Source organism: Bubalus bubalis, chromosome 8, assembly GCF_019923935.1.
Source record: "Bubalus bubalis isolate 160015118507 breed Murrah chromosome 8, NDDB_SH_1, whole genome shotgun sequence".
Lineage (NCBI taxonomy): Eukaryota > Metazoa > Chordata > Mammalia > Artiodactyla > Bovidae > Bubalus > Bubalus bubalis.
In genome coordinates this window covers 81,933,135-81,959,976 of record NC_059164.1, presented here as the reverse complement: position 1 = coordinate 81,959,976, position 26,842 = coordinate 81,933,135, and the positions used below count along the sequence as shown (strand labels likewise).

The window sequence follows — 26,842 nt, the reverse complement described above, 5'->3', positions numbered from 1 at the left end:
GGAATAGTCCATGTAATTCTCCAGGCCAGAATACTGCAGTGGGGAGCCTATCCCTTCTCCAGCACATCTTGCTGACCCAGTAATTGAACTGGGGTCTCCTGATTGCAGGCAGATTCTTTACCAGCTGAGCTAGCAAGGAAGCCTGAACCCTGCTTTTGGGGAACATGAATTCCCCATTATATCCACACAGGGGCAGACAGGTCTCTAGGAACCATAGTAAGACGTCAATCAAAGAGTTCTGCTGTTGGCAACTGCAAGTCAATCTAGTGGGGTCAGAAAAGGTAGGTACTGAAGGCATATAGCTGGGCACCAACAGTGTTGTCTATGACACTGCAAGGAAACACATCAAAAAAATGTATTTTAACTGCACAGTCATTGAACAGAAGTACACAGAACTAGCATATAGAATGACTCCACCTTGGAAATTAATATGATCACAACTATTTTACAACTCTAACTTGATAGTTAATAATATACCCACTAATATAGTAACTATAATGGTCATATTCATTTCAACAAGCATTTGTTAGAATTTACCAAAAAGGAATCCTTTAGAAGAAATGAAGTAGCCCTCAGTCAACAAACCAGTCTGAAATGCAGTACTTGGGTACAATCTCAAAAATGACAGAACGATCTCTATTCATTTCCAAAGCAAACCATTCAGTATCACAGTAATCCAAGTCTATGCCTCAACCATTAATGCCAAAGAAGTTGAAGCTGAATGATTCTATCAAGACCTATAAGACTTTCTAGGAGAAGGCAATGGCAACCCACTCCAATACTCTCGCCTGGAAAATCCCATGGACAGAGGAGCCTGGTGGGCTGCAGTCCATGGGGTCACTAAGAGTCAGACATGACTGAGCGACTTCACTTTCACTTTTCCTTTCACGCACTGGAGAAGGAAATGGCAACCCACTCCAGTGTTCTTGCCTGGAGAATCCCAGGGATGGGGGAGCCTGATGGGCTGCCGTCTATGGGGTCACACAGAGTCAGACACGACTGAAGCAGCTTAGCAGCAGCAGCAGCAGCAGCACAAGACCTTCTAGAACTAACACACAAAAATGATGCCTTTTTATCATAGAGGACTGGAATGGAAAAGTAGGAAGTCAAGAGATACCTGGAGTAACAGGCAAGTTTGGCTATGGAGTACAAAATGAAGTAGGGCAAAGGCTAATAGGATTTTGCCAAGAGAACGGACTGGTCATACTAAACACCCTCTTCCAACAACACAAGAGACAACTCTACACATGGATATCACCAAATGGTCAATAACGAAATCAGATTGATTATATTCTTTGCAGCTGAAGAAGGAGAAGCTCTATTTAGTCAGCAAAAACAAGACCGGGACTGACTATGGCTCAGATCATGAACTCCTTATTACAAAATTCAGACTTAAATTGAAGAAAGTAGGGAAAATCACGAGACCATTAATGTATGACCTAAAACAAATCCTTTGTGATTATACAGTGGAAATGACAAATAGATTCAAGGGATTAGATCTGATATACAGAGTGCCTTATGAACTATGGATGGAGGCTCGTGACATTGTACAGGTGGCAGTGATCAAGACATCTCCAGGAGAAAGAAATGCAAAAAGGCAAAATGGTTGTCTGAGGAGGCCTTATGAATAGCTGAGAGAAGAGAAGCTAAAGGCAAAGGAGAAAGGAAAGATATACCTATCTGAATGCAGAGTTCCAAAGAATAGCAAGGAGGGATAATAAAGCCTTCCTCAGTGATCAATGCAAAGAAATAGAAGCAAACAATAGAATTGGAAAGACTAGAGATCTCTTTAAGAAAATTAGAGATACCAAGAGAACATTTCATGCAAAGATGGGCACAATAAAGGACAGAAATGGTATGGACCTAACAGAAGCAAAAGATATTAAGATAGAGGTGGCAAGAATACACAGAAGAACTAAACAAAAAGATCTTCATGAACCAGATAACCACGATGGTGTGATCACTTACCTAGAGCCAGACATCCTGGAATATGAAGTCAAGTGGGCCTTAGGAAGCATCACTATGAACAAAGCTAGTGGAGGTGATAGAATTCCAATTGAGTTATTTCAAATCCTAAAAGATGATGCTGTGAAAGTGCTGCACTCAGTATGCCAGCAAATTTGGAAAACTCAGCAGTGGCCACAGGACTGGAAAAGGTCAGTTTCATCACAATCTCAAAGAAAGGCAATGCCAAGAATGCTCAAACTACCACACAATCGCGCTCATCTCACATGCTAGCAAAGTAATGCTCAAAATTCTCCAAGCAAGGCTTCAACAGAACGTGAACTGAGACCTTCCAAATATTCAAGTTGGATTAAAAAAAGGCAGAGGAACCAGAGATCAAATTGCTAATATCTGTTGGATCATCAAAAAAGCAAGAGAGTTCCAGAAAAACATCTACTTCTGCTTTATTGACTAATCCAAAGCCTTTGACTGTGTGGATCACAACAAACTGTGGAAAATTCTTTGAGAGATGAGAATACCAGACTACCTGGCCTGCCTCCTGAGAAATCTGTAGGCAGGTCAAGAAGCCACAGTTAGAACTGGACATGGAACAACAGACTGGTTCTAAATCAGGAAAGGAGTACATCAAGGCTGCATACTGTCACCCTGCTTATTTAACTTATGTGCACAATGCTGGGCTGGATGAAGCACAAGCTGGAATCAAGATTGCTGGGAGAAATAACCTCAGATATGCAGATGACACCACCCTTACAGCAGAAAGCAAGGAGGAACTAGAGTCTCTTGATGAAAGTGAAAGAAAAGTGAAAAATCTTGCTTGAAACTCAACAATCAAAAACTTCAATCATAGCATGTGGTTCCATCATTTCATGGCAAAGAGATGGGGAAACAGTGGAAACATTAAAAGACTATTTTCTTGGGCTCTGCAGATGGTGACTGCAGCCATGAAATTAAAAGACGCTTGCTCCTTGGGAGAAAAGCTATGACCAACCTAGACAGCATATTAAAAAGCAGAGACATTACTTTGCCAACAAAGGTCCGTCTAGTCAAGGCTATGGTTTTTCCAGTGGTCATGTATGGATGTGAGAGTTAGACCATAAATAAACTGAGCGCCAAAGAATTGATGCATTTGAACTGTGGTGTTGGAGAAGACTCTTGAGAATCCCTTGGACTGCAAGGAGTTCCATTCAGTCTATCCTAAAGGAAATCAGTCCTGAATATTCATTGGAAGGACTGATGCTGAAGCTGAGGCTCCACTACTTTGGCCACCTGATCTGAAGAACCAACTCTTTAGAAAAGACCCTAATGCTGGGAAGGATTAAAGGCAGGAGGAGAAGGGGCTGACAGAGGATGAGATGGTTGGATGGTATCACCAACTCTATGGATATGAGTCTGAACAAGCTCCAGGAGTTAGTGATGGACAGGGAAGCCTGGAGTGCTGCAGTCCATGGGGTCGCAGAGTCAGATAGGACTGAACGACTGAACTGAACTGAACCAAAAAAGGAAGGGGATGAAGAAGAAAAAAACTACTTCCTTCAGTAAATTAAAATCTCGTAGAGGAACTAAAATATCTATAGGAAAAATGGCATCTCAAAGCAGATTATATTAACTCTGAATAGTCATCCAGAGTGTTTGGGAGTATAAAGCAAAGATAAAATGCCCAATGCATTTAAAAACAGATAGTGATTAATACAAATAAACTCTGGGAAAAAAGTGTTTAAGACCATGCTGGACTCCAAAATAAATTCTGGAAGAGAATATTTTCCTAGATATTATAATGCAGGTATAGTGACATTATTTCTCTAAAATCTATGTAAAACTCTGGTGAGGTTTTCTTTACCTGCCTTAATCTCAAGCTATTTTTGCAACTCTGTAAATCCAGGTATTACTAGATGAAAGCTTAATGTTAAGTCATTTGTTAGCACATACAAACTTCAATACGAATGGTGCTATTCAGAATGGCAACACAGAAATCATCAGAGTTCTAAACAGCTGACTCCCTTTCTTATGGCTCAGTATGGCTGAATATGAAAACTCTAGGCTTCCTTTGTTTTTCTGAGCCATTCAGAAATACAGTGTGAGAGCAAACTGCCTCAAGCTAGATGGTTGGATGGCATCACCCACTCAATGGACATGAGTTTGAGCAAGCTCTGGGAGTTGGTGAAGGACAGGGAAGCCTGGCAGTCCATGGAGTCACAAAAAGTCAGACATGACTGAGAAACTCAACAACAATAGTGGCTTTCCAAAACATCAAAGTATAGTGCAAAACTGTAGACAGATGATAAGGAGAATGAAGAAGAATGTTAATGATAAACACTTGGGTAAAGGTAGAAGATAAGAAGGATCCAGAGAAGAATAAGGTAGAGTCAAGCCAAGGTCCCCAACATGAACATGAAGAGAATCTGAGGAAAAAAGAAGGAAGTCTTTTCCAGTTGATTATCGATTTTGTGACAGGTACTGTGTAAGATTCTAAGTATGTAAAATACTGAAAAGATATTTTGGGGGAGATTTTATTATTGTCACATCTACACTGCACCTCCCTACCAGATCTGCTTGGGGGAGGATTACAGTTCCTGCCCCATCAACAACAAGCTTGGCTGTCGGACTTGACTTGGTTAATGAAATGTGAGTGGAAGTGCCATGTGCTACTTCTGAGCAGAAGGTATAAGAGCCATTGCATACCCTTACCATGCCTTTCCCCTCTAGTATGAGCCCCATGATGTTCCAGACTGGGTTTGCTTCTCCAGCCTGGGTCTCAGAGTGAAGGGAAGATGAAGAACACGTCCGTGTACATTTTCACGAGTGAGAAACCAACCTGCTCTTAAAAGCCAATGAGGAATTGCCACCATGGCATGACCTACCGTAAAGAGCCTGATACGATGGTTGACCGTCAAGAGCAGAAATGCAGAAAGGCAGAGGAGGTTGAAATCTAGCAATAACAACAACAACAAAAAGCCAGTGGAGTTACTGAGCAGAAAAGCATTAAAGGTATTTACAGAAACACTTCAGAAAGGAACTCAAACTGAAAAGATGATGGACAAAGTGCATGGTTTAGCAAATGGAGTTTGAGAGGCAGTCATGTAATTGATAGAGGCTGCATAGTACTGAGAGAGGACAGCAAGGCCAGAATCATTTGTCCCAACAGATGGCAGATCATTTAGAGAAAATAATAAGTGAACTCAGACATGTGATTTACTCAGGTAGATCTAGAACCAGGCTGATCTAAAGCCTACGTCCTAAAAGGGGCAATTAGGAAGGTATGACTCCCCTAAGGCCACATTTTTCAAGATAAATAAGTGTAGAGTTTGGGGGTACTTAATGGTTTGTCTAGGGCACTTATAGCCACACCTAAAACATCTCTGTGGAACATCCGTTTATTGAGGTTGAATGAAGCTAATGGATAAATCATTATTTTGCCATCACTAAGCCACCTTGCTATGATGTAGAATGAAAAACTGTGTAGAGATGAAACAGAACTTCACAGATGTCTCCTGTCTTCAGACATCTGCTTTAGGGTTCTGCTCTACTGCTGTTCTGCTCCTGCCCTAGAAGAATGCGAGAAGTACTTAGCTAAGGCAGGCCTCACGTCTCACCTAGAAGGATGCTCTCCCTGCAGGAAGTAATACAAAGCCAACCAGAGTAAATGATGGTTCTGAGTTCCCACAACTGCCTAGAGTAGCTGGAAACAATAAAAGAACAGTGTGGAAGGGCATTCTTTTCCCAAATATTTAAGGAATAAAGCATGTCAAACTAAGTCCACAATTAAGTCTCTGCCTTTTCTTTGAGCACTAGAAAGACTATGAAATATTCAGGTTCTAATCTATACACTGAATTCATCTAGCCCAACGGGGTCAATAAAAATTTTTTTAAATAAATTAAGAATCCCAGGAGAAATGTTAAATACTGTGAGTGGAAGAAAGTTCAAACTATATAATAATGGCTTAACTAGATGAGTTCAATTTAACTAGATAAACTGGAAGCTAATTTAAATAACTTTATTCTTTTCCAATTATTAACATTCCTAATTTTCCTCATGAGTATTAAGGTTCATAAAGCATTTGGTAATAACCATACTGAATTTCATATAAAGTTCTGCCTGAGTCGAAAAAGTAAAAGTCTCTGGAGAGAAATTTTTCACCTACAATATGTCACAGAGTAGTTCTTTTGCACAAAACCTATTGCATAATAAAATTTATGCATCATTATTCTGTCTGAATCACAAGTAATGTTTAAATGAGAAATAAATTCTTATAGCACTGCTCAGATTTCACTGAATCTAAAGTTCATTCCACATTCCTCTGAAAATTTCCATTTCAGTAATTCACCCTTGAATTATGTACTGTGCGTGTTTATGTGTACCGAAAAGAGATTCAAAATTCCACAACCTTGAGAATTTTTCCTGCTTTTTCTTAATATTGTTATCAACAGGACAAGATAAAATTATTATTCTAACTCTTGGTCACACTATCCTCAGGGTTTATGGGCAAGTGAATCTTATTATAATTAAGTTGTCTGCATTGCCTACTAATACTCCTATTTGGAAATGATCCTAGAAGGATTCACCACCCACCTGGCATACAGCATAATAACATGGCCTTGGTCTTACTCAGAGGTTCTTCATTTTTTTCAAATTAATCATTTATCAGTGTCAGGAGCAGCTGCCTCTCAAGCCCAGAAGGTCCCCCAGGCCTCACTTTCTTCCCACACAGCCTGAGGGAGTGACTTGTTTCTCCCTCCTCATTAAAGCTACTTCCACCCACTCCCTCCCTTGGGTGTCACACCCTCAAAGGGCTGGGGAGAAGAAAGCCGTCTCCCCAGTCCTCTGTTTCCTGGCTGTCCTGGAAAACAACCCAGGGTCATTTTGGGTTTCATCATGAAGCCACCAAGAATTAATAGGCAAGCAAAAGTATTCATGGTTTTAAAAGCTTACAAAGGTCTGAGAATCATTGCCTCATTTAAAAAAATTTAAAAATCCCTTTTTTGTCTTGCTAAGTGGTTTCTTGAAGCTGTTGCTTTCTTCCCCTGGTCCTGTGAGCACCTCTCATGGTAATCTGCCTCTAAGGATTAGACTGAAGTATAAAATCTAATTAAATAGCTGGAGAAAGAATGCAGCAGGGACACCACCATGGAAGGTTTCAGATATCTCTGTTACCCAATACAAAGAAATTACATTCCATATCTAATTAAATGTGTTTCCAAGTTGTTTTACATCAGATTGGTCCTCAGAAACACCAGTCTCTTAATTATTTGTTTATATGTCTTCAGGGGAGGGGAGAGCAGAGAAGGGTGTCCAGACCCAGACAAGCTGGGCTCTTGGATAGTTCTCATGTAAGTCTCTCTTCAGCACCTCGGACAGGTCCCAGACTCAGCTGTTCTTAAACTTTCATGAGTTAATCTATGTAGTGTCAAAGGACCAGCTGTAAAGGCCACCACGTCAAAGTTTCCTACTGCATTTTGGTAAGTGCAAAGAAGTGTTACAGACAGATTTCCTACAAGTTGAGTCAGGTTCCTGATAAGGAAAGCTACCACAGATTGACACACAAAGATAGTGTCTCTAAGTCCTACAACTACAGCAAACTGTCTCTGGGCACTGGGCTTAAAAACAGGCCTGCATTAAGCTACAATGAATAACACTTGAAGATTAATGTCATGTCTTTTATTGTTTAGGTACATTAAATTCCAAAGCACTAAAAAAAGATATATATATACTTATGCCTAGGACTTCAGGAGCCAATACAGAGGTAAACTTTTGTTAGCTCACTTTTGACCCATTTACTTTTGCCTGAAAGCAAGAAGACAAACATGAGACATTAATTTTACCAGATTGTATATACAATTCATAGACTGTATTAACTAAACTCATGGCAACAGTGTCTATAAATTCAGGGGCACCATGCCCCATACTATAATCCCAGGTGCATGACACCTTTGTTCAGGGAATATATACCACTGTGTCCCTGAGTGTACTTGCAAAACCAAATCCAGTGCATTTTATTTGCAAGATTATATAGATTTAGCTAAACATCTTAAGGCAACGAGTATGTAATACCTATTAAACAAGCAATGTTTTGTTGAATTGACTTGTTAAAATATGGTAAATGTAATACTGATTTCTATTTAGAGGTAGCTTTTGTCTTAAAAATAGAAAAAAAGCAAGCAGCACCCACAAGACAGAAAATTTTTTATTAACTATCCTCTTTAACTAAGAAATGGTGAGTTGATGATTAAAAAGGAGTCCAGGTGGAAGGTCAACAGCACAAACAGATGTATACAACTTGGATCTGAAGAGACATAACTTCAAAAATTGTGATTTCACAACAGTAAGTCCTATCTGTTCGTCTGTGATCATGAACCTATAGAAGTTCCCAGAGTTACATTATTATTTTTGGCCTTTACTGACATTATTTTTTCTCCTGAAGAGGTTAAGTAACACATCAGAATTAAAACTGGCTCAATTTCTCAGAGTTCAGACAGGTTAACTCAATCTTAAAAGTAATGTGAGTACATTTTGTGATCATTTTTGAAGCTGAGAAGATAATTAGATTATCAAGGAGATGAGATCTAATGGAGTCATAATCAGCAACTTGATGAACAGATAACTAATAATGTCTGAATCCACTTATGATCAAAGACCACATTAGGCTGCTCAACACTCCAGGCACTCTTGGTTTACAAAGAAATAGTGCTCTATTCTGACAAGTTCAGGCTCCGATTCAGTAGGAAGATGAGAGTTTTTCAAAAGTAAAAGCAGCAGGATCTCAGGAACATATATTTTTTGCTTCCTTGCTTTGAGCTCTTCGTAGTTATAGGAGCTCTCATTAAGAAACTAGCATTGATTTCATAAACCGATTTCTTTATCTTAAAAGATTTCTTTTGCAAATCTTCATGCAAAAGATACAAGATAGACAGGAGACTGGAGTGCATTTGAAATCACATTTCTGGGCTGATGGCAGTAGGGGGTGGTACAGAGAAGGAAGAGAGACATCAAAGAGGACATCTCAGCTTCCACAGTTTTATCCAAGATTCATGGCCCAATTTCCAGCTATCCTTGTCAGCAATCCCAAGAGCACCTATGATCTGAAAACCAAATCAAATATCTTTTGCCTTTCAACAAAGTAAAATTAGAAAGCTAGCTAGCAATTACAGGTACCATTTTCCATGTATTTCCCTTAAGCCAACTGAGTTTATACAGATCTCTACTCTGAGCTTTTGGATCAGAGCTACTCTATTGTGTGTTCAAGGAGATAGACTGCCTAGTTAGAACTGTTAAACTCACCACAGCAGGCAGGCCAGATATTGACATAGTTATGTATTATTTTTCTAAACATGTACCCACAGGTTATGATCAATCAAATAACCGAGAAACTCCCTCAAAAGTTGTTATTAAGAAGAAACATTTTAAATTTTGTAAAATATTTGCACACTAAGATGGTTTTCAGTACTATGGAATTCCCACAAAAACTTAAGAGTTAACCAGAAAAACCAGTAAACTTTATTTCCAGAGAGGCAGACATATATGAATTCTCTTAAAATATATTGTGCAATTATTGAGTGCAAACTCTAATGGAAACCAAGTATAAATGCAAGCAACAAGACTCAACAATTCTCTCAGAAGTTGCTTGGAAGAAATTAACTAGTATCAATTAATGAATTGATAAGGTAAGTGGCTTCAACTGTGTCTGACTCTTTGCAACCCCACGGATGGTAGCCCACCAGGCTCCTCTGTCCATGGGATTCTCCACACAAGAATACTGGAGTGGGTTGTCATTTCCTTCTCCAGGGTATCTTCCTGACCCAGGGATCAAACCCGTGTTCCTTACATCTCCTGCATTGGCAAGTGGGTTCTTTGTCACGGGCGCCACCTGGAAATACATTAATGCCTATGGTCAAAATATTATCTAATCACAGAAGAGTGAGCTTGCTCTAAAACACAACACATGAAAAAAATAACTACAAATTGGAGAATGTAACTGGGATTCAAGGACTGAATAACATTCTGCATAATTACAATGACTTACTACATTTGACTAAAAGTAAATAAAGCTCTTAGAAGATGGAAAATACTGTACATACCAGCTGATAATTATGGAGTAGCATGGAACTAGGGCAGCTTCAAAATCCAGGGAGGGGACCAGAGCCTTTCTCTAGTCTTGATAACTCAGGTTAGAATCAAGTCCAGGCAATGTGAGACACTGTCCAAGGGCTATTTGCTGCCAAAAATTAGGATCAAAGAGATGAAGTAGACGATAATGAAGGGAGGCTTTGATATTGAATGAGGGAGGAGGCATGGAAAATCTAAGACAAAAGGTGAATACAGAGATATGTGTGACAAGGATGGATATACTGACCAAGCACTAGCAGGTGCTAGAGAACATAGAAGATTTCTTTAATGACTGCAACAGGCTGCTTTCCTTTAAACATTTTATAACCTAATGAGGATATAGATGCACACCTGAAATAACTGTCATACTTTAAAAAAATGGAACAAGAGCTATTGGATAAACTACAAAAAAAGAAAATGTACTCTGGAGAACACAGAGAAAGAGAGAACCTGGCTGAAGAGACTGGACAGACATTAGGTAAGAAATATCTTGTAAATTGACCCTAAGCAAAGGTGGGACTTGAACATATGGAGATGGCAGGACAGGCAAGGACAGTTCAATCATAACAAAGCATCTGCAGTGGAGAAAGTGGAAGAACAGCTTGGAAGCTAGCAGGCAGGCCCTAAATAACACCATCAGACATAGGAACAAGCAATTATTCCTTTTTATATCATGTTACCTGTGTTACAAAGAAATAGCTCTAGGATATCGGCTCAAGAAAATCGAAGAATTTTTCAGTATGTAAATGTGGTTTGCCATAAATAAAAATGTTATCCACACATTAACACACTGTAGGAGTACATTTCATATTGACTCTTTTTTTTCAAACTTCTATTCTGTAATTTTTAATTATTTATGGACATATGTCCTAAAAAGTGTCATGAAACTGCTTACAAATATTCACACACTATTCAACACTTCCTCCATTCCAGAAATAAAAACGTGCTCTAGGAATATGCTCCAAATGATCATTTCTGCCATTAATTCAGCTTCAAGTTTGACAAATGTTTTAAAGTTTATGTGCAAAGCACTAGATTCTGTACAGAGAAAAAGATGAAAGCAGCCACATAGGACCCCTGGGCAGAGGAGAGATCAGTATGAAGACATGACTCCAGCTTCCAGACAATGGATTATCCTAATAATGAGAATCACTGGCTGTGGGTCCTCCAAACTGGAGAGATTTCAACGTCCCAATATCTCTCCCCTTCTTCATCTGTGTTACACCAAATAGGCCGTCACCTGGTGGTGGACATGGAGAGCTACACAGAATTTCAGTGGGGACTGAGAAGCCGTGGAGATGGGAGCAGAAGTGAGATTCCCTTCCCCTCTGTATGAGAAGGTCTAATTTCAGACTGTGCCTCCATTAAGGCTCCCATATCTGCACTCGCTGAAATGTGAGTTGGTTATCTAGGCCCCACCAGCCCCAGGGTTATTATTTTGTTGTAAAGGGCACATCGGCCACAAGCATGGTATCTTAGTGGGTAAGTTTACGGACAGGAAGGAGGGAGCCCAAAGACCTTTCTTTTACTTGGGGACCTACTCTGGATTCCTTAACACAGCCGTAAGCAGGCACTCCAGTGAACCGACACGAAAGCACCCAACGCTCACAGCAGTCTTTTCTGCTACCTGTCAGCAGTGTTGGTAAGAAAGGAAACAAACCCTCTGGGAAGGAAAGGGTAAAGTCACATCTCATTCTTCCTGCTGGATATTTCTAATCTTTGCTTTCCTTACCACTTGTCCATGGAAAGCCCTGAGTTCTCAGGGGGTGAGAGTGATTCACTTGATTCCCACTTGCTGGACCCTCCTCTCCCTTCCTCCCTGTCCTAACTGAGCTGTTCATAAAATCTAGACCACAAAATCCATGACAACGTGGAGCACAGTGGACAATGAGAGCATATGCACAGACCCTTCAACCAGGCTTCTGGGCTAACACAAATCAAATAACTTTTAGGAAAATAAGTCTGGCATTAAAAAGAGAATTGGGAGTTGGAATAAGATAAAAGCTAAGCCTCAAGCTCAAGCTCAAACACAGACCCATTTCCACCATGAACGAGCAGAGAATTACTGCAGGGAATTATACGATTACTATAAGGACTTTTATGATTTTCTTCAAGACAATTTAAAAGCAAGCCCAAAATGTTTGAATACTTTCTAGAACATTTTAGTAGTCTACTATTGATGTAATACTAATTGAGTATGGTCAGATGACTATAATATAATGTACCAATCCAAAAAAAAAGTTCACTTTATACTATACATAATATCTTTTTGGATTTGAAATATATATACACAGAAAAAATAAATCTAGATGTCCTAGGTCAATGTCCTCAGAGAATGCAGCTGTAAGATAATGCCTTCGGGGACTTCCCTGGCAGTCCACTGGTTAAGACTGCTTTTCAACACAGTGGGCGTGGGTTCAATCCCTGGTCTGGGAGTTAAAATCCCACCTGTCTCATGGCCAAAAACCCCAAACATAAAACAGAAACAATATTGTAAACAAATTCAATAAAAACTTCAAAAATGGCCCACATCAAAAAAATCTTTAAATATAACGCCTTCTGCCTTTAGAATAATGATTCACGTTAATACTAAAAATAGTAGGCTTTGCAGAGGTCACCACAATCTTGATAGATCCTTCATCCTTGGTTAATATTTCTACACAAGGACTATGCCTTTTTTCAGCATATGCAGTGGATGGGAAGTGGTCACCAATATGTACTGGGGATTAAAGGGATTTTTCCCTCTAGAGTATTAATAAATTCAGTCTTCAGCCATTCTTCCCAAACTTTAATATATTTCGATAGATTAATAAACAGTCTCCTCAACTTCCTCCCACACCCTCCTTTTTTCCTTTTCTCCCTCTATCTACCAACAAGGTTAAGGTTCGCTCCCTCCTTGTGGCATGAAAATGACTATAATTTACTCTTTCTGATTAAAACAGAAAATATCAAAATGAGCAAGATAGACAAATGCAGGATGGTTTTGATGCAGAGTATTTCCAAAGGGAACCAAATAGGGTCAGGAGACTCCCTGAGAAATACTATTTCTACATTTCCATTCTGCTCATTTTATTCTTATAAAGTAGAATTGCTTGTTTAAGTTTCCCTAAATGTTGAAGTTTTACCTGCATCCTGAAATCTGCTAATGATCTTGCCAGAACTTAGATGCGGTTCTTCAAGAATAACAGCATACTTACTATTGGCTCCACAATATTTGATAATGTATAAAATGACAGGAATAGATGGCAGAGCAGTATTAAACTGATAAAAGTTAATGACTCAGCCAACTGCACTTTTCTCTAATACATTAGACAAAAAACAGTCTTCACCTTGTTCAGTCAACAAAGTCCAAAAAGAACTAAAAATTCACCGGAACTGGAAAATGCAAAGTACTACCTTACATGAATGCATTCCTGAGCTTCATGCTTCCCAAGGTCAGCCTTCAGGGGTGCTAAAATATCATACTATAATAAAACAGATAGAGAAAAAAAATCTAACAGCAGGGAACTAATTAGCTCCACAGGGACACACTAGACAGGAAGACCAAGTTTCAAAGGAAAGAGTGTAATCCTCAAGTATGAAAAACTATAAACATGAGTCACTTCTTCTATCCAAATCCAGTCCCTTCAAGCAGACATTGGGGACCTCCCTGCAAAGTAACAAGGGCACTGATTGACAAGTTTATCTATGGGAAGTTGCTGCCATCCAAGTCAATAATCTGCACGAGCCCTATTTTAGTGCATGAAAAGTGTAAGAGAACTCACCAAATGAGGACATAAGGGAACATGGAGAATCTGTTCTCCTGGAGGAGACTTTGCCGGGGGTGGGGGGGGGGGTGCCTTCTTCTATGGGCCAACACCCAACATTTCTCTAAGAATTCTCTCTTCTACCTTCATAAATCCAAAGTTCTCTATAATATTTAGTGATTTGGATAAGAACTAGTTTTCTCTCTATTACTGCTTTCTTCTCCAACTCCCCTCTCTTTCCACATTTTCAGATAGAATGAGATCACTGTCATTCATATTAAATTGAGTTCCTATCTGTCCAACCTTTAGTCTTAGAATGAAATTGGAGACACTCAGGAATGTGCTTTGGTGGAGACTAGTCTACCTGGTTCTACCTGCTGGATTTTATATTGCCTGTGGGTGAGGAAAAGAAACAGCCTGTCTCCAGTTAGAATGCAGTCAAAAACTCTGATACACAAATGGAAAAAAGAAACCTCCAGGGTCAAGGATCTGAAAACAGAAGCAAAGGGAGTGACATAAAACCTGTGCTGATTTTCCATTTCTAAGTTGTCATCACTGACGCTGTGAATACTTATCTCTGAAGCCACAATTTCATCTGTAGACATTGGTGGCTACAGCAAAAGCAGAGAAATAAACCCATGTCCTTACATTGTCCTCATGTCCAAACCCCACTTTCCAAAGTTGGTTGTTCCAGCCCACATCTAAATTGAATTTTCTAACCTGAGAGGGCCCTGCTTCCTTTTCCCTGACTCTAATGCCTGCTCTCTACAGGTGATATGCTAACCACGTATCAAACCCTAGTGATATAAACAAATAATTTTCAAAATAGCTTATTTATGCATGTGTCTGTTAAACACTGGAGAAGAAAATGGCAACCCAGTCCAGTATTCTTGCCTGGGAAATCCCATGAACAGAGGAGCCTGGCAGGGTACAGTCCATGGGGTGGCAAAGAGTCGAACACAACTGAGCAACCGAGCACTATTACTACTGTTAAACACGTAGCACCCTAAGAAAGGAACAAATATCACAAATTGCGTTTTTCAAACTTTTCTCATTATCACTGCCCTTGAGGAAATGTTTTGGGCATTTTTTTTTTCCTAATCATACCCCCTCATAAAATCTTAATACCACAGATATACTATCAGTATTTATGTGACGTGTTCTCATAACAAGAGTACATTTCATCCAACAAGAACCAGTTTTCTCCCTCTTAAGGAGATATCTCTATTGAGAATTCGTGATCTTGATGCATGCAGCAACTGAAGTAATTATGCCAGAAATATTTAACTACTGATAATATTTAGTGGAATATAAACCACTAAAAAGATCGCCTTTCCTAGAGATCAGTAATCTGTATTGAAGAGCTCCAGGAAAGCAAAGTCTCTATCTCCTGAGATTCTAAAACACAAATCTTCCTACAGTGCCCACTACCTCTTTGCCTTACACAGAAAATGTCTACAGAATTAACCAGTGTCTCCTTCAAGTTAATACCAAGCCCAGTGAATGAGTTCTTTCTTCAACATCAAAGCATTTCATTTACACACTAAAACACAAAGTCAACCCATTTCCCACTCCAGAAACTAGACAAATATACTTGCCTCTTGCCGTTTGAAGTTCTGGACATATTCTTCAAACTGTTCATCTTTTGTCTCATCAGCTTTCCCAAGCTTCTGAAGGACCTAGTTCGTGAACAAAACAAAATGGCTCTATTTACTAATGTTTTCAACAATCTGTGGAAGAAGGCTATTGTTTCACTCTTCTGAGGAGATCTCCCTCTTAACACTGCTAGTTTTTCTATTCTGGAAGCATCGTGGCTCATTGCCTTTGGAGTTGGATAGACTTGGATTTTAAGCACAGTTCCGCCACTCAAAAGCTCAATGACATCGAGGAAGAGTCATGTTATACTGAAATATTTATTTATTCACATAGCTTTTCTCCAGTAGATTGTACATGTCTTAAAGACAAAAACTAGGCCTTGTCCTTTTGTCCAAAGTATTAGGCACAATGCTTGAAGCATAATAGTAGCTCAATTTTTTGTTAAACAATGAACCAAAGTTATTTGAGGAAAGTATTAGCCTATTTCATAGGGATGGTTTTAGAATTACTGGAGCCAGGTACATGGTAAGTTCTCCCCCACCATCTCCTGATAGACCCTTCAATTCAATAATTGCTCAAAGAAGGCCCTGGGAGCACAAGGCCCACATGAAGCACTGGTCATCCAGAAATATATAAATGAATAAAACAAGGCCCCAGGACTTAATCTTAAGAAACTTATTATCTAATGAAGTAGACAAGGCAAGATTACAAATAAATCAAGACAATGTGTAATAAGCAACATGAAGGGGTTACAAGATGTTAGAAGCAATATCCCTTCAGGGAATGCTGGTGGAGATTATTCAAAATGTGCTGGAATCCAGCAATTCCACTCCTGGGCATATATTTTTTTTTTTTTTTTTTTTTAATTTTATTTTATTTTTAAACTTTACATAACTGTATTAGATTTGCCAAATATCAAAATGAATCCGCCACAGGTTTACACGTGTTCCCCATCCTGAACCCTCCTCCCTCCTCCCTCCCCATTCCATCCCTCTGGGTCGTCCCAGTGCACCAGCCCCAAGCATCCAGTATCGTGCATCGAACCTGGACTGGCAACTCATTTCATACATGATATTTTACATGTTTCAATGCCATTCTCCCAAATCTTCCCACCCTCTCCCTCTCCCACAGAGTCCATAAGACTGTTCTATACATCAGTGTCTCTTTTGCTGTCTCGTACACAGGGTTATTGTTACCATCTTTCTAAATTCCATATATATGCGTTAGTATACTGTATTGGTGTTTTTCTTTCTGGCTTACTTCACTCTGTATAATAGGCTCCAGTTTCATCCACCTCATTAGAACTGATTCAAATGTATTCTTTTTAATGGCTGAATAATACTCCATTGTGTATATGTACCACAGCTTTCTTATCCATTCATCTGCTGATGGACATCTAGGTTGCTTCCATGTCCTGGCTATTATAAACAGTGCTGCGATGAACATTGGGGTACTCGTGTCTCTTTCCCTTCTGGTTTTCTCAGTGTGTATGCCCAGCAGTGGGATTGCTGGATCATAAGGCATGTCTATTTCCAGTTTTTTAAGGAATCTCCACACTGTTCTCCATAGTGGCTGTACTAGTTTGCATTCCCACCAACAGTGTAAGAGGGTTCCCTTTTCTCCACACCCTCTCCAGCATTTATTACTTGTAGACTTTTGGATCGCAGCCATTCTGACTGGTGTGAAATGGTACCTCATAGTGGTTTTGATTTGCATTTCTCTGATAATGAGTGATGCTGAGCATCTTTTCATGTGTTTGTTAGCCATCTGTATGTCTTCTTTGGAGAAATGTCTATTTAGTTCTTTGGCCCATTTTTTGATTGGGTCATTTATTTTTCTGGAGTTGAGCTGTAGGAGTTGCTTGTATATTCTGGAGATTAGTTGTTTGTCAGTTGCTTCATTTGCTATTATCTTCTCCCATTCTGAAGGCTGGAAAGAATAAAATACTTAGGAATATATCTACCTAAAGAAACTAAAGACCTATATATAGAAAACTATAAAACACTGGTGAAAGAAATCAAAGAGGACACTAACAGATGGAGAAATATACCATGTTCATGGATTGGAAGAATCAATGTAGTGAAAATGAGTATACTACCCAAAGCAATCTATAGATTCAATGCAATCCCTATCAAGCTACCAACAGCATTTTTCACAGAGCTAGAACAAATAATTTCACAATTTGTATGGAAAAACAAAAAACCTCGAATAGCCAAAGCGATCTTGAGAAAGAAGAATGGAACGGGAGGAATCAACCTACCTGACTTCAGGCTCTACTACAAAGCCACAGTTATCAAGACAGTATGGTACTGGCACAGAGACAGAAATATAGATCAATGGAACAAAATAGAAAGCCCAGAGATAAATCCACGCACATATGGACACCTTATCTTTGACAAAGGAGGCAAGAATATACAATGGATTAAAGACAATCTCTTTAACAAGTGGTGCTGGGAACTCTGGTCAACCACTTGTAAAAGAATGAAACTAGAACACTTTCTAACACCATACACAAAAATAAACTCAAAATGGATTAAAGATCTAAACGTAAGACCAGAAACTATAAAACTCCTAGAGGAGAACATAGGCAAAACACTCTCTGACATACATCACAGCAGGATCCTCTACGACCCACCTCCCAGAATATTGGAAATAAAAGCAAAAATAAACAAATGGGACCTAATTAACCTTAAAAGCTTCTGGGCATATATCTTAACAAAACTGTAATTCAAAGAGATACATGCACCCCAATGTTCATTGCAGTACTATTTACAATAGCCAAGAGATTGTAGCAACTTAAATATACATCAACACATGAATAGATAGAGGAGATGTGGTACGTATACACAATGAAATGCTACTCAGCAATAAAAGAGTGAAGAAATGCCATTTGCAGCAACATGGATGGACCTAGAGAGTATCAAACTAAGTGAAATAAGAGAAAGAAAATACCACATAATATCACTTGTATGTGTAATCTAAAATACAGCACAAATTTATTTACAGATTTATTTTTATTTGTGCTTACTTATAGCACAAACAGAAACAGATTCATAGATATAGGAAACAAACATGGTTACCAAAGGGGAAAGGGGGCAGAGGAGGAATGAATTAGGAATTATGTATTAGCAGAAATAAACTACCATATATAAAATAGATAAACAACAAGGTCCTACTGTATAGCACAGGGAACTATATTCAGTGTGTTGTAATAAACCATAATGGAAAAGAATATGAAAAATACATATATACATATATGAATCACTTTGCTGTATATCAGAAACTAACATAACACTGTAATCAACTACAACTTTGAAAATGTGCTGGGAACTCCAGCAGAAGGGAATGGGGCAGAGTACATTCCAGCCAAGGAAGCACCAAAAGAAGCACCACTGGAAAAATTATGATGGACTGGGCGTAAGTGGTTCTGTTTTCCTAGAGCACAGGGCTGGGTATCAGAAGAAACAGAAGAAATGGTTCTCAGAAGCATAGCAGAAAGTTACTTTGGGCCACAGCAGAAGGATTCTGAGAGTCACATGGAGATCACTATTTAAGGTTCCCATATCTAGTATCTAAAATACTGACTTATCTAAGAATTTACAAAAGCTCCATAAACGTTGCCTTCTCGGAATTCGTATTCCCTATAGCATTACCAAATATATTTTCCTGAAGCATAAACATTTGGGCATTAAAACATATATTCAAACAAAGCACTTTTTATAGCTAAGTTTTAGGGCTTCCCAGCCCATTCAATGGAAAAGAATCCACCTGCCAACGCAAGGTGGATGACATGAGTTGGATGACAAGGTAGATGACTGACATGAGTTCAATCCCTGGGTGAGGAAGACGCTTGGAGAGGGAAATGACAACCCACTCCAGTTTTCTTGCCTGGAGAATCCTGTGGACAGAGGAGCCTGGTGGGCTACATTCAATGGGATTACAAAAGAGTCTGATATGACTTAGCGACTAAACAACAACAATGGCTAAGTTTTACATCAGCTTATGCTAATTTGTTTCCTAAAATCAAAGATATAATCTTGCACAAATTGAGAATTCCTTAGACCAGTTTGCTGCTGCTACTGCTGCTAAGTCGCTTCAGTCGTGTCTGACTCTGTGCGACCCCAAAGACCGCAGCCCACCAGGCTCCCCCGTCCTGGGATTCTCCAGGCAAGAACACTGGAGTGGCTTGCCATTTCCTTCTCCAATGCATGAAAGTGAAAAGTGAAAGTGAAGTCGCTCAGGTTGTCTACTTGAAAGTTATACAGTCGTGTCCGACTCCTAGCAACCCCATGGACTGCAGTCTACCAGGCTCCTCCGTCCATGGGATTTTCCAGGCAAGAGTACTGGAGTGGGGTGCCATTGCCTTCTCCGAGACCAGTTTAGAATGTCTTAAATAAACCCAAGTATGGAAGTATTTACCCAACAACAAAGAGTCCTTGCAAATTCTTCCAAGAAATAAATTTTCTTTGCAGGTAAATAGTAATTATTCTAAGTATGTAAGTAAAAAATGATTATTTTATTCTACTCTAAAGCTAAAGCTGAAACTCCAGTATTTTGGCCACCTCATGTGAAGAGTTGACTCATTGGAAAAGACTCTGATGCTGGGAGGGATTGGGGGCAGGAGGAGAAGGGGACGACAGAGGATGAGATGGCTGGATGAAATCACTGACTCGATGGATGTGAGTCTCAGTGAACTCCGGGAGTTGGTGATGGACAGGGAGGCCTGGCGTGCTGCGATTCATGGGGTCGCAAAGAGTCGGACATGACTGAGTGACTGAACTGACTGACTGACTCTAAAGCTAATTGTTTATAACATATGCTAATATTCCTTCCTTTCATATTAATAAAGATTTAAAAAAAAAACTTACATAGACTCACATATATTACCAATTACTCAACTTCACTCAATTTCATATCACAAACCAATACCACATATGAATAATATGAAAGCTATATTATTCCTCATTGCAAACTTATTATTTAAACAGAGTTGGACAAATCCAGTAACATAACTACTAAAAGGATAAATAATCACTCTATCAGCTAATAATCTCTTCTCAGTTAAGAGTTTCTTTGAGAGACAGAGCAGAAAACACTAAATTTTTCAAAGAACTGGACATTGTAACTAGGGAATAAGCTGATAAGCATAAAAAACATGATCAAACATGCATATGGAATCTTTTAAAGTTAACAGTTGTTATTCTTGGATGGTAAGATTTAGAGTGATTATTATTTTTCTTTATAATTTGCTATATTTGCCATTATTTCCTCAAAGGTCACATGTTACTAAAATAATCAGAAAAAAGTCATAAAGATAAATAATCAGGAGTTTATCATACTGATAGCCTGTATGTAAGAGATGTACGTATTAGATCATAGTACAAGTGAGAAGATTGTTAGTAACTGGCTGAAAGACTCTCCTCAAAAGAAATTGATGAGTGAATTACTATCAACTGGAAGAAAGATTTTCAAAGGCAGCCCTTAGGACCTATGTCTGATTCAGTGGTTCGTGTGTAAAGAGAGGGTTATCAATAGTCCTTACTTCACGGTATTATATGAAACTACCAAGGATACACGTGGAAAGGCAGAGCTTTGGTGCCTGCCATATAATTGTTGCTGTTGCTGTTTAGTCACTGAGTTGTGTGCGACTCTTTTGAGATGCAACTCTTTTGCGACCGCATGGACTGTAGCCCACCAGGTTCCTCCATCCACAGGATTATCCTGGCAAAAATACTGGAATGAGTTTCCATTTCCTCTTCCAGGGGATCTTCCCAACCCAGGGATTGAATTTACATCTCCTGCACTGGCAGGCAGGTTCTTTTCTACTGAGCCACCAGGGAAGCCCAGCAAATAATTAATGCTCAATAAATGTCTACTCTTATTAGAGATATTATTTAACCTGATTAAATAACTTGTCAATGGCCTAAACTTACATTGGCAAAAAGCTGGGGAGGATATTGGATATGTTACATGCTAAGAATAAGGATTCACAAAAAAGAGCTTTAACAATTGAAATGTAACAAGGATTAAATGTAGGTCAAAATATAATTGTCTAAGTACCAGATTTTTGTATTCAACTTTCAACTATAATATAACATGATGGATGTTAAGAATACATGGTTTCTGCCCTTAAGTAGAAATAAGGAGTAATTTCAGCTGACAGTCAACATGAGTTGACAAAGTGATACTGTTGCCAATCTAACATAATCTCAGATTTCACTAACAAGCCTGAGAGATACAGGAGAGCAGTCTTGAAAGCCTCTCTGTGGTGGACTAGTTGGTGTACACAAAGATACATAGACAACCTTGAGCCAGCTGAAAGGGCCCCCAGAAAGGCAGAGAGCTGACACCATAAGGTAAGAGGCACACATGACACAATTAGTACACTGCATGCTAATCGCTTAGTCATGCCTGACCCTGCGACCCCATGGACTATAGCCCACCAGGCTCCTCTGTCCGTGGAATTCCCCAGGATATGTAACCATTCCCTTCTCCAGGGGATCTTCCCCACTCAGGGGTCAAACCCCTGTCTCCTGCATTGTAGGAAGATTATTTAATTAATATATTACTGGGGAGAAAGTACCGCTGTCTTCAGATACCTGAAGAACCAACATAAGGAAGAAGGACTGGACTTTTCCCAATAAGAAACCAAGATCAAGAACCAGCACAGGGTGACTTCCCTGGTGGTCCAGTGCCTGAGACTCCCTGCTCCCAGTGCAGGGGGCCCAGGTACGATCCCTGGTCGGGAAACTGGATCCCACGTACTGCAACTAAGAGTTTGCAGCCGGCAACTAAAGATCCCACATGCTGCAATGAAGACCTGGTGCAGTCAAATAAATAAATAAATGGTATTTAAAAAAAAATAATCAACACGGACAGGTAAAAGATATATCAAGAAAATGTTTTCACCAGAAATTTCTATCATGTGTTCCTAGAAATTAAATAGTTTGTTGGTGGAGGTAATGAGCTCACTGTCCTAGAGTTATCTGAGCTTAACCCAGAGTTAGAAGTTCTAGAAAAGGAATTTATTCATTGAAAAGATGAATGGAATAAGTCATATTTCAAATACCTTCTAATTCTTGAATCCATAATCAATGTATAATGTTAGACATTTTCCCTAGAGAAGAATACAAATCTCAATGAATAGAACGCAGAAAAGAATGTCTGTTTCTTTCTATCTCCGACTGATATTGACTTGCTGAAGACTGCTTGCAAACCCTGTGGTAGGGACTGCGGAAGAGCGAGCTGTGTTCCCCAGACTGTGGTCATTTGACAGGCTTGAGCATGGGTACTACAGTGGAACTAGGGCAGATGTGGCCAGCATGCTAGGCAGAGGGCAGGTTATGGGAAGGCTTCGTCTGCAAGCCTAAAGACTTCATTCTGCTTGTATAGACTGTGGGAAGCCAACGAAGAATGTCTCTTCCCTGGAGGCAGTTACATGATTAAATTTGTGCTCCTTGGTGACGGTATTAAGGACAGATTAGAAGAGAGAATGATTGGAAAAGTAAGGCCAGTTAAGGAGCTATTTGAATAGTTTAGGCAGTAAATGACAGCTGGATCTAAGGAACGGATAAAACACAAACCTCGCAAAGCAAACACACAGAACATCATGGCTTATGAGACGCAAAGGGTAAGGATAGAGGTGAGTCAAGGATGACCTCATTTCCACTGTGGCGGCCGACTGGGTCATCTGGTGACAATCAGATTCTCTTCCCAGGGAGGTGGGAATGGTTTAGATTTGGGACTGTAAAAAGTAACAACCAGAAACACTCAGCAGAAATTCTGGTTGGAACCAAAGGCTCAGGTGAGGCAGAAACCACTGCTGAGTGGTACCCATGTTCAAGCAGTTTCATGATTTTTCTCCAGCAGCCTTGACATAGGTAGTAAGATTGATGTGCTACATAGAAAGTATCTGAGACACCAAGGTCAATGAAACGTAGAATTGAGATGACCAAAAAAAAATTCTTTTACCTTGTTTAATATCACAATATTTCAAAGTGTGTTTATAATTTAGGTGGCCTTTCTCCTTCACCTCACCACTAGTTATGCTGAAAAAACCAATTAAGCCTGAACGGTTTGGCATCACTGATACTACAAGAGGATTACTACTATATATTCAAGCATCTGATACTCAGATACTCATCGATTTTTACAACACGACACATCTTCCTCCTCCATAGGCAAGAGGAAGAAATTCCGAACCTGGTGCATTTTGGTTTAGGATTTAGGTCTTAGATGATTTCATCTCCACTGATGCTTTCCTATTTTGACACAACAGGATTTCTGTTGTTACTTTTGTTGCTAAAGGTTTTCAAATGCAAAATAATATTCTAAGTTGAAGTTGCTTTTTCAAACTGCCTTTCCTTTCAGTGAGATTCTGAAATATTCCTATAGGGCTGACTGGGTGCTTAGCTTCTCACTCTCAGCCCTAAGTTCAGAAGTTCTGATCTGATTCTGAAAGACATTATGACAGAGGCAAATAAAAAATTAAACAGGAAAGGGACTTCCCTGGCAGTTCGGTGGTTAAGACTGCCTTCCAATGTAAGTGGTGTGGGTTCCATCCCTGGTCAAAGAGCTAAAATCCCGAGTGCCTCTGGGCCAAAAAAAACAAAACATAAAGCAGAAGCAACACTGTAACAAATTCAATAATGATCCACCTCAAAATCTTTTTTAAAAAATTAAACAGGAAGGGAAAGCAAACTAGGTAACTTGGACTATTTCAACTAATAAATCTTCTTTCAGGGTCTCCAAAGCAGTTGGTTATTCAGCTTAGATTACAATGGCTGCTCCAATGATGTGAATCTCATACTTTTCTAGAGCAAGTGTTCACGTGTAAAGTGTCCAAGTCAAGTCCCTAAAAATTTAGAACTCTTTTTAATTTGGATAGTTTCCTCCTACTGTAAAGCCAAAATTCTGACCAAATTTCAAATTCTCAGAGACCAGTGCAAATTAAATACTGACTATTATAATAGTAATACTTGCCTTCTATCCATATGTTAAAATTAGGAATGGAAAACTGTGTACACAGGTTTCAAAGAAAGTAGTTGGCATTCAAAATCAAAGGCAAAAAATTCACAAGCTTCCATTCCACATGGAAACCCCTTTTTTTAATTAGGGGAAAGATCGAAGAAGGTCAAGAAATTTATGACTCTAAACAAGAAAACCAGTCCTGTGATCCAAAGTGGGAAACTGATAAGAGGAGGGAATGCAGAAATGCAGACAACAAAGTAATTCAAGATGAAAGCCATTGGGGGTGTCAGAGACACATTTTTATCTACGGCTTTATATTGGGATGAGGGTGATGGTGGAAAGAATTCTGCAGGATTGGCCTCCGGGATGCCCTAGAGAGATTCATGCATTTGATTAGGGCTTAGACCAGACAAGCTTCGAACTCTGTGTGAGTCATACTTCCTTAATCCAGAAAGTCAAAGTAATAATCCTACAATTTAATTAGAATTCTCTAAACAAAGAAGTGCCTCTCTCTTCATTTTTCTGTCTTTAAAAAAAAAAAAAAAAAAAAAAAAGCATATCAGATTTTGTATACATTATCCACAGAACCCAGGAATCAACTACATGGGATGACCATGGCCTTTTTTGGATAGAACGCAGAGAGTTGGTCTTCCACCACTGCCCTCGCCCAGGTGATTCATTCATTAATATTCATCTGTATACTCACCTATCCATTTATCAAGTGCTCACTCTGATGCTGTGCAAAGATCCATAACCTTGGACTGAAGGGTGACCACCAGGTACCTGCAAGCACAGGGTAGCTGCTTGTTCTAAAGGGTCCTATGGGCATGTTTCCCAAACTTCAGGATACTAGTCCCTTGACCTCTTTGAGCATGTGTTTCAAAATCTAAATAAGTGGCTTTAATGTGCCCTAACTTGAGAGGAACAAGACGAGTCATCCTTTGGTACGATTCAGGTGCCTGTCACAGTCTTGCACCTTGCCCTTCACCTAGTCCTCTGCAGGATGTATTTCTGCGCCGCTATGACATCCACTTCTTGCCCTGGCAGATTTCAACAGTACATTAGCCATCACATCATCAAAGCCTCTCAAGAGGTTGGCATGAGTCTTCTTGTTAATTCTGGGAAGGACTTTTAGGGAAGTAAATAAGAAGAGATGAGTGAGGAAAGGTTCACAGCCTTCCATCCCACTTGGGTGGTCTTCAGGCTTAAACAGTTTTGAGAAGAACATATGGTAGAGAGAAAGTACAAGTCTCAGACATAAGCAGATTTATCATAAGTGGGGTAGGGGCAATCAGGAATTAGAAAGCAGTTTCTGGCTCAGACGGTAAAAAATCTGCCTGCAATATAGCAGACCCAGATTCAATCCCTGGGTCAGGAACATACCCTGGAGAAAGGAATGGCAACCACCCCAGTACTCTTGCCTGGAGAATTCCATGGACAGAGGCGCCTGACGGGCTACAGTCTGTGGGGTCACAAAGAGTCAGACACGACTGAACAACTAACACTGACTGACTGGCTGGAATGAGAGGAAAAAAGGTCAGGAGCCTGGAAAGGAGATAGAAGTAAGTGAGGTGGGCCCCCAAATGCAGATACAGTAAACACCAGGCAAAGCTGCTCTCCATCAGGGTCTACCTGGTGAGGTATCATGTTTGATTTCCGCTCTCTTCTACCCTCCCCAATCCTTTACAGTTGAGGACATCTTAGTCCTCTGACTTAAAAAAAATCTTGTTGAAAAAGAAAACAAGGAATATTGATGTAGCAAAGATGAATGTATTGTGAACTTTGGCATCCAACTCCTTCTTCTTCTCTAGGAATCCGGGGGCACCCCTCTGTCCCTCTGGGTTGGGTCACGTCATCTCAGAATGACTTTTCTATGAAACCCAAAACCTCTAGTATCCAACCCGGAATACAGTATTTACACCAAGATTCAGTGACATAAAAGTCTGCTAAAGCCTTCGAATCATCGTGAAGCTCTAAGAGGGACCAGATTTTCTTTCTCCCGTGGTTCCCCCATCAAGGACAGAGAACTATCTAATGCCAATATTGCAGTGATCCTCCAACCTCATTAAATCATTCATATTAATCCTCATGCTGCTGAGCAAGGGGGAGATATTCCTCCATTTACCATGAGAGAAAAGATGTCTGCCAACCAGTGGCAATCTATCTATCTACAGAGGATCTGGCATGTGGTCATGGCAGCCAGGGAGGTTGCTACGCCCAGGCACTTCACTAGGGGGCAGTCCTTTTCCTGATTCCTTCCTATAGACTCCTCAAGCCGTGTTTGTGACCTCAGGTACCAGTGAAAGATGAATTGGCAATTTAAAAATACTGATATGCAGTACAAATATGAAGGCACATGTTGATTTAGGGGAATCTAAAATCCACAAAACCATACCCAGGATTTCAGTTGGGAGCTGTGAACTGCCTAAGACAAGAAGGAGCTGATGGTTAGGACTTAGATGAAAAA

General features: G+C 39.7%; 1 protein-coding gene across 2 annotated transcripts in view; it reads right to left on the bottom strand.

Moving 5' to 3' along the window:
* The window catches only part of AMPH (amphiphysin), a 218,248-nt gene that overhangs the window by 95,889 nt on the left and 95,517 nt on the right, over positions 1-26,842 (bottom strand). For both annotated transcript variants that reach the window (XM_044946824.2, XM_025291402.3), the window contains exon 2: positions 15,408-15,488. In XM_044946824.2, coding sequence (XP_044802759.1) covers positions 15,408-15,488 — 81 coding nt within the window. The remainder of the gene's footprint in view (positions 1-15,407; positions 15,489-26,842) is intronic.